The 13223-nt window shown below is 34.2% G+C and overlaps 1 protein-coding gene across 1 annotated transcript; it reads left to right on the top strand.

Moving 5' to 3' along the window:
- On the top strand, positions 1 to 13089 carry LOC123195282 (synaptotagmin-5-like). Its single transcript, XM_044608945.1, is given in 14 exon segments — positions 1 to 221; positions 313 to 417; positions 504 to 554; positions 635 to 755; positions 5449 to 5570; positions 6839 to 6940; positions 8051 to 8125; positions 8897 to 8976; positions 9213 to 9363; positions 9452 to 9682; positions 11773 to 12001; positions 12004 to 12068; positions 12266 to 12379; positions 12721 to 13089. Coding segments are annotated over 14 exon segments (1698 nt in total). The 5' UTR covers positions 1 to 116; the 3' UTR covers positions 12868 to 13089.
- Positions 13090 to 13223: the final 134 nt, after the last annotated feature.

The following is a 13223-nucleotide window of genomic DNA, read 5'->3' as shown; positions in this document are numbered from 1 at the left end:
TAACAACTTACTTTGTTTCTTTTTTTCCACCTCTTTGATTGCAACGATTCAACTCTTTTCTTTCATTGGAAAAGTAAACCCAATCTAACTTTTCTTTCTTTTTCCTTACACTTTCAATGGGCTTCGTTTTCGGCCTGCTGATCGGGTTAGTGGTCGGCTTGGCAATCATTGTGGGGTTTGTTCGCTCAGAGAATGCTCGATCCAAGCTTCGCAGTGAACTCGTCAGTAGTTTTTCTTTGGGTTGGTTGACGTAAAATTGTTTGAAGTTTTTTTTTTTTTTGATGTTTTGGGTTTTGGTGCTTTGACTTTCAGGCAAACACTATCGCTGCTTTTGCTCGAATGACAGTGGCAGATTCTAGAAAGATCTTGCCGGCGGAAGTATACCCTTCTTGGGTCGTCTTCTCAAATCGTCAGAAGTTGGGTTCTCTTTGTCTCTCTCACTCGTATACACACCACACCATCAGTGTAATGGAGACTGATTTTTGTTTTTTTATTTCTTACAGTTAACCTGGCTTAATCAGCATCTAATCAAGATCTGGCCCTATGTTGATGAGGTATCATGTTGTTCATTTAGTTAAGTCAGAATAATTGAATCTCTTTCTTAAATAAATTTGATATGTTTATTTTGTTGCAGGCAGCTTCTGAGCTTATAAGGAATTCTGTTGAGCCAATACTTGAACAATATAGGCCGTTTGTGCTGTCATCTCTCAAGTTTTCTAAGTTTACCCTTGGTACTGTTGCGCCGCAATTCACAGGTTGGTTAAATGTTGTGTAGTTAATGTTTTCCTATTTTCTATTATCTATTATGTTTTGCAACTGGGAATGGCTAAATTATTGAGTTTGGAATTTGTATTGTACTTGTTGTTGGCTGAAAATTTCTTTTTGTTCAATGGGGTAGTTGAGCATATGTTCTATTCTAATAAGGTAGTAAGACGCTCTTATTATAGTTTCTGGAAAGCTGTTTCTGTAGGATTTTTTTTGTTTGTACTCATTAGGAAATTCTCGTGGTGAATGTCATAAAGTTTTCATTTTGGGGGGATTCTTGTGTTGGGTAATCCCCACCTTGCGCTTTATTATTTCCTTGCCTTTATAGGTTATTGTGCTCACAATATGTTTTTTAATTAGTTGAATCTCTTTTTTCTTCATCTGCTTTTGAAATTGAATACTTGAGGAAATTGATTGATTGGGCGATTGAGGAGTTATCTCTAGATTTTTCGCTGGATAATGTTTATTATATAAATTGAAACAGAATGCTAGACTTTGGAAGCTTGAATCATCAAGATGATTTCCTTTTGAATATTTCTTGAAAGGGCTATTGATGATCCTTCATTTCCTGAATTCTGTTTAGCTTTGGTAATATAGAAGCATAAAGTTCCTCGTAAGATAGAATTTTTGCATTGTCCATGGCTCATGGAAGGATCAATACATGGGATATTATGCAAAGAGATGGACTATGTTTTGTTTGTCTCCTAATTGTTGCAATATGTACAAAAGAGATCCGAAAGGCATTGGCCACCTATTTCGTCATTCTTCTACAACATTGATAATGTAATTTAATCGGTGTTCATAGTTCTTCTATTTCATTATTTGTTGAGGCTTACTCTGCTTTCAGTGGGGGTGAAAATGCTTTAGTTGTGTGGCATTGCTTCATTTTTGGGGTTAGAGAGACATTGTAGAGCCTTTAAAGATGTTCATAAGGATGAAGATGGTTTTCTATGGTGTTGTAGCACTCCTTCCAGTTGGGTACCCTCTAGGTGTCCCCTTACGATGAACCTAGAAGATTCACGTTTGGAGGTTGTGCAATGATGTAAAAACATATTTTTCTAAATTTTAAAACTTTCGGTAAACATAAATACATATCTTTTTTGATACAATGCTCTATCTGCTCTCAAACACATATTAAGTTTTTCATTAAAAACATGAATCACCACATCCAATTGAAACTCTCATTGAAATATTCACATACATAACAAACATATTGTCTTGCAACGAAGATATGTAAAGATGTTTTTCAGTCTTAAACCATTCATTGGTTCTTACATATAACTCATGTATGAAAATTAAAAGTAAATAATCTATCACTTAGTCTTTAGAGTTCTTCTCCCTTTCGTTGCATTGACCTGACTATGTCCCTTTGCCATTGCTTGTTACTTGCAAAATGTAAAAGATAGAGGCGTTAGTGGAATGAGTGCTAGGGACTCAATAAGTGGTTGGTCATCTACGCTACTATCATCGAAATCATTCACACTACTTAAACATGTCATTTTTCAAACTTGAGTCGCATACTCTCTTAACATGTTCTTATGACTCTCTAGACAAATGAACTGCAAGAATGAAGAACATTTTCCGTGGATACATTCTCTTTTCTTTTCTTTAAACATCTCTGCTAATCAGATTTATTTTGGTGCATGATTTACAGTCTTAGCTGAGTAATTTCATAAATTCATTCTTATAGGCCTCTCGTACATGCACACAAACTCTAAGGATTGCTTTTCTCTAGGGTCCTACTATAGGCTAGATTCTAGTTAAGCTGGTTTGGTCTGAATTTGACCTAAGTTGACTCAAGCTTGATTATTAGCATTTCTGATTGAACCCAAAACGACTAGCAATGACTCGAGCTTGAGCCATGGGAGTCGATTCAATCTAAAAAAAATTAATTACAAAAAATTAATTTTAATTTTTTTAAATTTATGTTTTTTAATAAAAGGAAACATGAAGGAATTTAAAATGTAATGAGAAATGAAAAGATTCAACTTGTTTATATTGAATGAGGTGAGTGATTGAAATTTTCATTTCCAGATGTGGAAGACTAAGAATTGGGTTGATAACACGTTGAAAAGATACATTTTCAACAACCTACTCCACTCAGTACAAATAAACATTCAACCTAATTCATAGTGTTTCACATCTAGAGATAAGAATTTCAATTACTCATCTCATCCCATCCATTGTGTAGGTTTAATCTTTCTCTTTCTCATCACATTTCAACTTCTCATGTTTTTTTAATTAGAAAACATGAATTTTAAAAATAATAATTAATAAGTTTAAATTTAATAAATAAATTTATATTGCTATAGTATTGAGTTGAACTCGAGTTTGGCTTTTCATATCAAGTTCGAGCTAGTTTTGTGAAAACTCATTGACTCTCTTGATATGAGCAAAACTCAAGCAAATCCAAGCTCGAGTTCGACTTGAATCCACTCCTAGGTGTGTGCATAATGATGCTTAAGAGATTCGTCTATGTAACAACTCATGAAAACATTAAAAACTCTTAGCATGTAAAAGAAAAGAACAAGAACACTTGTCAGAAAAACATTCTCTCATGCAAAAAAAAAAAAAAAAACACTACGGAAACATAGGTCCCCTCTCTCTCATGCACATGCCTAACACGAAACTCTTAAACATTCAAATGATGTTTTCATGCTCTCATAACTTTATATGATCTCTACACCATATTATACTAAACCCTTTCACGTCATGTCATAACATCATCTTAGTATACTATTTACTAGATATCTTGCATACATAAAAGCACTTGCCATTAAAAATCCACATGTACTATTGAAGTAATTTCACATGCAATGACAAACTCTTCTTGACTCCTCTCTCAGCATGTCATAAACTATCTTACATGCCTTTAAACTCTTGGACACATTTAAGGCTATCTTGCACGTGTAGTGCTCTCGTATCTCTTGCATAAATACCTTGGATATGCTTAGGTATAATATTATAGGTATCTACTTAGCTCTTGTATCATTCCCTAGTAAAGCCAAGTTATGTTGTGTTGCAACTTTTCTTGTGTCGCTACATTAATTTTGGGCTCTTCTGGTCATGCCGTGACATGACGTTTTTGCCTTCATGCCTCTTAACTCTCTCTTTTTGGGCCATGGCGCAACATTTTTGGTGTCGTGACATAAATTTCTACCTGACGGAAGTTAAGGTTCCTACAATTGTGTTGCAATATACTCTTCCTTGTGTCATAAACATAGCAACTGTACATAAAACTCCGAACATCAGCATGTATAGAATTCAAGTCCACTTAAATATAAGAGTAGAAAAAATCTAGAGAGGAGAGGGAGATTTGATATGAACCTTAGGAGAACCACACCTCAAAAGCTAGCTATTGAGATGGGAGAGCCCAAAGTCATATAAACCCCACACTAGTTGCCCATATTTTCCAATGTGGGATTCAAGTCCTATACCTTGCACTTGGGATCCTAACATACCACCACACTCAGCAGCCCCGGCCCCCATGCGGGTTGGCTGTGCGCTAGCTCTCTGCTAGCCCCGGCGAACACTGCAATGCCGGCATCACCACCTGCGCCGCACGATTGCAACTGGGAGACATGGTGATGGCTCTGATACCAAATGATATGAACCTTAGGAGAACCACACTTCAAAAGCTAGCTATTGAGATGGGAGAGTCCAAGGCCATATAAACCCCACACTAGTTGCCCATACTTTCCAATGTGGAATCCAAGTCCCATACCTTGCACTTGAGATCCTAACAAAATTCCACTTACTTTGCTGGATAATCTATCACCGATATGCTGGAAGACTCTTCAATTGATCAAAACTTTTAACCGTAATGCAACTAAATTAGGGATTTATCAAATTGGCTGAAACTAACCAAAATAGAAACATATGAGGGCTAAGATAATCCACCTAGAGTACTAGTTCACCCATATCAACCTTTAATTATCAGCAAAATCTCTCCAATTGGCCAAAAGCCCTAAATGACACTTTAGGTTCTTTTGAAGTTCATCAGCTTAAATACTCTAATTGGAGATAAACCTCACATATCTGAGACCTTAATTTGATGAAATCCCCTTCAATCCAGAAATTATAACTTGACCTTATATACTAATTGGGAAAATTGCACATAACCCCCTCAATTTTCCCTTGTTTTGAGTTTTACACCTCTAAATTATGACAAATATATTTCCTCTTCTCATGACTTAACAAAATAGTCATTCTCTTCCTTTTTTTCAGTTCCATACCCTTAATCTTAAATAAATTTTACATACCCCCAGGGTCTTAACAAAAAAAAAAAAGGGTAAAGACTAAAGTGCCCTTGATATATACATGTGGGGGTTACAGGTGTGGAGTTTGACTTTGTGCTGCTTTGTGAGTTTTGGTTTCTAAACAATTTAGGATGTGTTCATTTTCTTTATTTATAGATTGGAATGCTGTCTGAATTTAAGTTTGTATTCTCTTTGCTTTGTATTTTCTATATATATATATATTTGCTCAATTATGTGCTGTCGGTTATTCTTATTAGGTTTTTTTTTCTTTTCCAAGTTATAAACATATTTAAATTTTGATACAGTTCTATTGTTATTGTCTTTTGTATCATAAAATATCTTTTGGGATTTTTATGGAACTTTTAGTAACTTGTTGCATTGGTGAAATATCTTAATAGTTCATGCAAATTGTTGTTCCATTTAGGAGTTTCCATCATTGAAGATGGAAGCAGTGGTGTTACTATGGAGTTGGAAATGCAATGGGATGCTAATTCAAATATAATACTTGCTGTCAAGACCAAAGTTGGTGTAGCATTGCCTGTACAGGTAATTCATAGTTCTTTTGATTCTTTTCATCTGTTCAGTGTTATCTTTAATCTTTGAATTTTCTTTGTGTGGAATAACTCTTCATCTTGCTTTTTTAGAAATTTTGTATGTTGTTGCTCACTGAGCTCAGCTTTCAAAGTACTCTTCATCTTGTTTTTAGAAATTTTGTATGTTGTTGCTGAGCTATTTTTAGTTCAAACAATTTCACTTGCTTCCTTTAAGTTACAGCTATTACTAGCTGCTTTGAAATTGAACAGTGATCTTAACTTTAGTTTTTTCAGAATAAAATGGTAGCTTATAAGTGTTTATGTGTTTTAATGATTGAAGCTTCTGAAAGGGGATGCCAAATGTGGCTCCTTTTCTTCGTGTGCCCATATTATCACTTGGATAAAGGTCCACTGGATCTTCAAGTATTCAAGAATGCTGATTAAATGAATTCCCTACTTCTAAATCATCTTTTGATACAGACCTGAACTTCCTTACTGGTTACAGTAACCCTTCTGCTTCCACAACTGAGAAAACCTCCCTGCACAGACCTTTCTTCCAACCACAGTCAAGTAACTTTAATGAAATTTCAACACAGCAATTAAACAACACCAGTGCAGAAGAATACTAATGGATCAAAACATCTTTCATTGAAAACATTCATTACACTGTCCGAGCAAATTGAAATTACAATGAAACAGTCCCAATACAATAAAACAGTAACCCCAAGATGCCAGGCTTTCAAGAGGCTGGTTCTCTGCCCCTACTCCCCTATTTTTGCTTCTGTTTTCTTCCTTCTCCTTGATTCCCTTCCAGCTTTTGTTTCCCTTGCATAACCAACTCTCTACCTTTTCTCTTCCACGGTCTGGCTTCTTCTTTTGGTGGTCCAGCCTCAGATATGTTTTTGTTGCCATCTGTCAGTCCCATGCTCCTTCCACTTATCTCCTTCTGTTTTAGTTTCCTGGAAATATAACCATTAGTCCTAGCATCTTTCTTTTTCAATCCTAAGAAAAAAAATTTCCATCCTTTGTTTTATAAATAAAAAGTGTACTTGCAAATTAATCTCATTTCATTGCTTGTGTGCAGTGTTCTCTGGGTGCAGAAATTGGTTTTCTTTTTACATGAATAATTCTATGCCAATATTTGGAAATATTAATTTGCCAGGCTTCTCTATTTCTTGGGAACTTGGTTCACTTTTTTGATGCAACGTTATGTCTGCTAATTAGGTTTGCTATCTGTAATATTATGATTTGACACTTTTTTTTGTCCTTTTCTTTTGTTAGGTAAAAGATATTGCATTCACTGGGGTTTTCAGATTGATCTTTAAGCCATTAGTTGATGAGTTTCCCGGCTTTGGAGCTGTCAGCTATTCCCTCAGAGAAAAGGTGCAGTTCCTTTACAAAGTCTTTTAAGCTCTGTAAAAATTGTATGCTATCCAGACAGGGATATGCATATATTGTAGCAGGAATTTTATTCAGATATACTGAAACATGAAAATCAGCACTTTAAGTAAATGTATTCATACTCATATGATGTGTTGGATGGTAGATAGGCTGTGCACAACCAAGAAAGAGGGTGAATTGCCTTTTCTATGTGCCTTGTGCAATATTTGCCAAATCTAATTGCTAATGTAAATTGAAACACAAATTGCATAATTGCAATGTATATATACACACACATATGATTTCTTAGTTTAGGGTTGTTTCATTTTCTTTAATTTGGACTCTCGTTTGATGGCACTGATTAATCATTTACTGTGGCATCTAATTGGGGTCTAAATTTAAAATAATGCAAACATCCAGACCTCAAATTTTATTTACATATTTTTATATGTTATACACATAAGAATTCTTGGGTGTGGATGTCCGCATTTTTTTCTTAAATTCAGAACCTTGTTAGGTGGTGCCAAATAAATATTTTAGCAACACCAGCTGATGACTCACATTTTAAAACAGTCCAGATGTTTAATGAAGTATATACATATAGTCTGTCTCTCTTACAAGCGTTGGATTATTTTAAATGTGGATCTTTTTTGTGGTGTTGGTAAACAGTTTATTGATTCTATCAATGAGGGTTCAAATTTGAATTCTTATGTATAGAATATATAAGAATTATATGTATAGTTCATCTCTCTTGCATTATTTGCATTGTTTTAAAATATAGGCCTTGTTAGATTGTCCTAGTAAACAATTTATTGGTTTTTGTCCAAGTCTGATTTAAAAAAAATGTTGATATTTAGATTGTAATGAAATTAAGAACCTTAATTAGAGAGTAGATTTACAATTTGTGTTTTTCTTGGGGTAATTTAATTGAATGATGTTAGTTATAATGTCAAGGACGTTCTCAAGGAAGTTTTATAAATGTGATTAAAGAATTGTATTTTACTGTCAGCCTCTCTCTCACATGCACAAGGCATACATGCCTGCATGTATATACAATGCAGACATTGTATGAGCGTTTATGTTTTATCAAACCTTCAATTTTTGGACTTGCAGAAGAAGTTGGATTTCAAACTTAAAGTTATTGGTGGTGACATATCAACAATTCCTGGACTTTCTGATGCTATTGAGGTATGTGAAAATTCTATCTTTGGGCTACATTGTTCCTTATGGAAATTATTTATGATTTTTTCTATTTCAATCAATGCACACGATGTTTTGAAAGCTGCAAATGTATATTTTTGCATGTAGTGGTAATTTTAAACTTGAATTCAAGTGTCTTCCAAGTTGATTGTTATATTTGTCCTGTACTAAATTCAACTGTACCTAAGCCCTTATAAGTGAGTATAAAAACTATTGTTATATAACTGTTTGTAAAAACTTGTCTTGGTTTTGCACAACTTTTATTGACATTTTAAATTATGGCCCTTATAAGTGAGTATAAAAACCATTGTTATATAACTGTACCTAAGCCCATTCCATGAAGAAATTTGACTATCATTGAGAATCTCTTTGGCAATCACAGTTTATGTTCTGCCTGGTTGAGGTTTAGCTGTGTATGATAAACCATTCCTAACCTGGTATTAATTACTGATCTGATTTGATGCACACTGGAATCAATTTCATTGAGTATCAATATGGATATAAAGTTATGATGAATTAATTCATCATGTTAGATACATAGTTTGGAAATGATGCGAACATATAATGCTTCTTTTTAAATTCTACTATAATGGTGGCATACAAGATTTTGAGTGTGTATTTGTCAATCTGAAGTATTGATATGGATCATTAGCTTTTTATGATTGAGCATTGCAGCAAGTTTAAGATTTTCAGTAGATAGATCAGTGTTATTTGACATGCTGTCTAGTTTTATACGAGTTGCATTTTTCCTGTATACAGGAAACCATACTCGATTCCATTGAAGACTCCATTACATGGCCTGTCAGAAAAATTGTTCCCATTTTGCCCGGGGATTACAGGTATATTGGCACAGATAAATGATAGAAATTATTGTTGTTAACAGCATTCTAATATAGTAAAGTCGTAGGAAGGTTTAATGTCTCTCATAGTGATTTGTGGAGTTGTTAAAATATGTGGACTATTTGAACAGCTAGATAATTTTAGTGTGAGAAGGGTGATACTGATTGATCTTTGGTTTATGCTATAATTTATTTTTGAAAATCAATTTAAGAAGTCAATTTTTTTTTTCTTTTAGTGAGCTAGAGCTAAAACCTGTTGGAATATTGGAGGTTAAGCTTGTGCAAGCGAAGGGTTTAACTAATAAAGACATTATTGGGAAATCAGATCCCTATGCTGTGTTATATGTGCGCCCTTTACCTGATAAAATGAAGCAAAGTAAAACAATTGTAAGTCTTCCCACCTTTTTTTATTGTATCTTACACTTTTTTTTGTTTCTCTGTTTTGAGGAATTTATACTTTTTTTTTTTCCTTCAGAATAATGAGTTAAATCCTATTTGGAATGAGCACTTTGAATTTATTGTTGAAGATGCTTCCACTCAGCACTTGGTGGTGAGAGTTTTTGATGATGAGGGGCTTCAAGCATCACAATTAATTGGGTGTGCTCAAGTACGGCTAAATGAACTTCAGCCTGGTAAAGTCAAGGATGTGTGGTTGAATTTGGTTAAAGATTTGGAGGTTCAGAGAGATACTAAATACAGGGGACAGGTGAGAAGACTGATAACCTTCTTAAAGAATTGCATTACTGGAAGTTTTGATAAACTCTTACTATAAAAATTTATATGTCCATGCATGCAGACATATACACAATTTTAACAGAAATTAAAGTTGAGATGAACTTACCTGCAACTGTTGAGATGAAATCTAATGTCTGTGATTAATGTGGCTTGGAGATGCAATGTGCAACATTGTGTTTCAATCATTCATATTTTTTATTTCATGGTGTACAATTTGGTAATAATTAGTGTAGAAATTAAGACGTTGATATCCTAAGCCATTTATATACTTGAATAAGATGAAGTAATCAAGTAACATTGGAAGGACTCTGGTTTTCTTTTTGATCTTCTCTTTTCAACTTCTAATTAGAGTCAGTATGATGAGTAATCTAACAATATAATTAATTCCTTTCTACCAATTTGCATATTAGAAGTGAATGAGATACAATGGATCAGTTAAAAATCTTAAAAACCAAAGGTTTTAATTCTATATAGGTTTGAATTTATTTTCAATTTTACTATCTTCATCATTTTTTTCATTTGTCTTTTTCTCAAGTTTTCATATTTGAGATTTTCTTTATTCAATTTAACATGAAGTTAATTTATTTGTCCCTGAGAGATTGCTAAGTCAGTGTTGTAGTTATTTTAAAAAAACATTAAGTGCTCCCTTTTGGTTTTTTTTTTAATATATATATGTAAGTGGTTTTTGATATTTTATTAGGGTTTTATTTTGAAGGGGATTTTTGGTAATGTTGGGCTATCTTTTATATTCTTCTGGTAATGTCAAATGGCAGTTGAGACTCAGCGATCTCTCTAGGGTGGATAAAATTAATCCTTTACATCAACTAAGAAGTCAATATAACTCTCAAAAATTTACAAAACTTAAGATTTCTGAAAAAATGGTTCAAACTGTGTCAACTAGTAAGTGAACTGGATTTTACATGGAATGTGCCATGCAATCAGGGCATGCAGGATGGCATGGTCCCTAATTTTTGACAATTGGTGTTCTATTGAATTAAATTGAAGTACTTAGAATGGCAGAATTGATATCTAACATTTATTATTTCTAAGGTAGATTAATTATACATTTCACATTTAATCTCAGTTGTTGAAAGTAAATATTTTATGTTTGTACATGAGTGTCAACTCTTTGCTTAAACAGTTGATCTTAATTATTTTCTTGAAAAAATCTTTATGTTGAGCATTTTAGGTTCATATTTTAAGAAAGGGGGAAGTTCACTAGATTGAAGTACCATACATATGGATGGCTGATAACACTTGAGCATTATGAGCTTGCTTTTATGAAAAAATAAGTTGGAGAAAAGTGTTGGAGATTGCAATACTTTATCCAATTTGAATCTGGAAAAGGGGAATGTTTAATGAAGCAATTTTTTTCTCTCATAAAAATTGAGATCTCTGTAATATATTTGTTCCCGTGCACCATTTTGAGCTCAATTAAACCTTTTCAAGCTGGTGAATTGTTAGTTCATGAAGATTATAGGGGACTGATAGACCTCTCAAGGTCTATACTAGAAGAAGTAAAGGGGTACACAAAGGTGAAAAGCGTGTCAGGGGTAAAACGGTTATAGAAAAGCCATGTGGCAGCAAGAGAGGAGAGAGGAAAGTAGAGAGATTTGGCAGCTATAATAGCTGCTGGGAAAAGTGGTAAAGGGCACGGAAAAAAGGAGAATTCTGGGTAGCACATAGTCTAGGAAGCTTACAGACACCTTGAATAGCCAGAATTTTGTTTAACTGACAAATGGAGTGTAGAGAGATCTGATTGTAGGATTGAAGTTTCCGGTTATTTCCTGCTCAGAGAGATAAATAGAGTTAATTTCTTCTTTGAGTTGTTTGTGTTCTGTGATTTTGGTTGTGGACTGGTCTTTGTGTGCTGCTGTGTTATGTGAGTTTTGCAGGTTTGCCGGTGGGATTCTATCACAGACAAGGTTGCTTATGGTCTTAATTTCAGCTTCCTTTCAATGAATTTGAAATTTCAATCTAGTGTATAATAGGTTTTGTTTTTGTCCAGGGGAGTTGCTTCTGGAAACATTTTGTTTATGTTATATATGAATTTGGTTTTAGGTGCACTTGGAACTGTTGTACTGCCCCTTTGGCATGGAGAATGGCTTCGCCAACCCCTTTGCCTCCAACTTTTCAATGACCTCCTTGGAGAAGGTTCTTAAAAGTGGGGTGAACGGAAATGAAGCAATTGACAATGAGAAGGTTGTCACACAGAAGAGAAGGGAGGTTATTGTTAGAGGAGTTCTTTCTGTAACTGTCATATCAGCTGAAGACTTGCCTCCAACAGATCTGATGGGAAGGCTGATCCTTATGTGGTGCTCACACTGAAGAAATCAGAGAATAAAAACAAAACTAGAGTAAGATTTAGATTGCTTAAATGTGGAAGTCTTACATCTATAACTTTTCTTTTAATGTATATATTTCTGTAAAGCTTTTCCCTTTTTAACTTCTTTCCGTATGACTTCTTCTTTCCTCTGACACAGGATTATGAATGAAGCTCGCATGTCTTAATGTTGTTTCATTGTTTGACCTTTATCCTTTAATTTGTTTTTAGGTTGTAAATGACTGCTTGAATCCAGTTTGGAATCAAACTTTTGACTTTGTTGTTGAGGATGGATTGCATGACATGCTAATTCTTGAAGTTTGGGATCATGACACATTCGGGAAGGTAAAACAATCTGTGATTTGTCACGCGTTGTTCCTTGCAAGTTCAAGTTGGCAATTTGTCAGCCAGCTGTTGTATGGAGCTTGTGCACACTCTGCATATTTCATCTTTAATGGAGCCTCCATTTGAAAGCTTTCATTACACCTATTTCAAAATCTTAACTTAATGCTGTTTGCTGCCGAGATTAAAGATATTTCACTTTCTACTTACATAGTTTTGGAATCTTCAAATTATTTGATTACCTTAATACTTGGTTTCATGATGGATAGAATGTCTCTTGTCTAATGCAACAACTTTAAGAGCTTGTGTCTTTCTTAACACCGGTAAAATTGATAATGGTGCAGGACAATATGGGGCGATGCATCTTGACATTGACAAGGGTTATCCTGGAAGGGGAATTCAAAGACAGCTATGAGCTAGATGGAGCTAAATCAGGGAAATTAAATTTGCACCTTAAGTGGATGCCGCAGCCAATTTTTCGAGATTCTTAAGTAATTTTGTAATGGAAAATCATAGGGCAGGGGGTATTTAGCTACGTTGCAGTTGTACACCATACGTAGTCACATGCATTGTAGATAGTTTTTCCTGAGCTGACCTTAGGCATTATGTAAACAATATTACCATGTGCACGATTTTTATGTAAAATTTTCTGCACAAACAACAATGTATTTTCATGTGATTGAGTGTTATTTTATCTTTAATTTTTAATTCTCTAATTACATGATACGGTATTGTTTGTGTACAAAATTGTATATAAAAGTTATGCGCATGACATTACTCTTTGGTAAGATGACATTATATTCAAAGTAAAAGGAACATCTACTGTTGTGGTAGAAAATGTTTAGCC

Source organism: Mangifera indica, chromosome 13, assembly GCF_011075055.1.
Source record: "Mangifera indica cultivar Alphonso chromosome 13, CATAS_Mindica_2.1, whole genome shotgun sequence".
Taxonomy (NCBI): Eukaryota; Viridiplantae; Streptophyta; class Magnoliopsida; order Sapindales; family Anacardiaceae; genus Mangifera; species Mangifera indica.
Note: the sequence above shows the minus strand (reverse complement) of the source record. Positions and strands in the feature narration are given on the sequence as shown.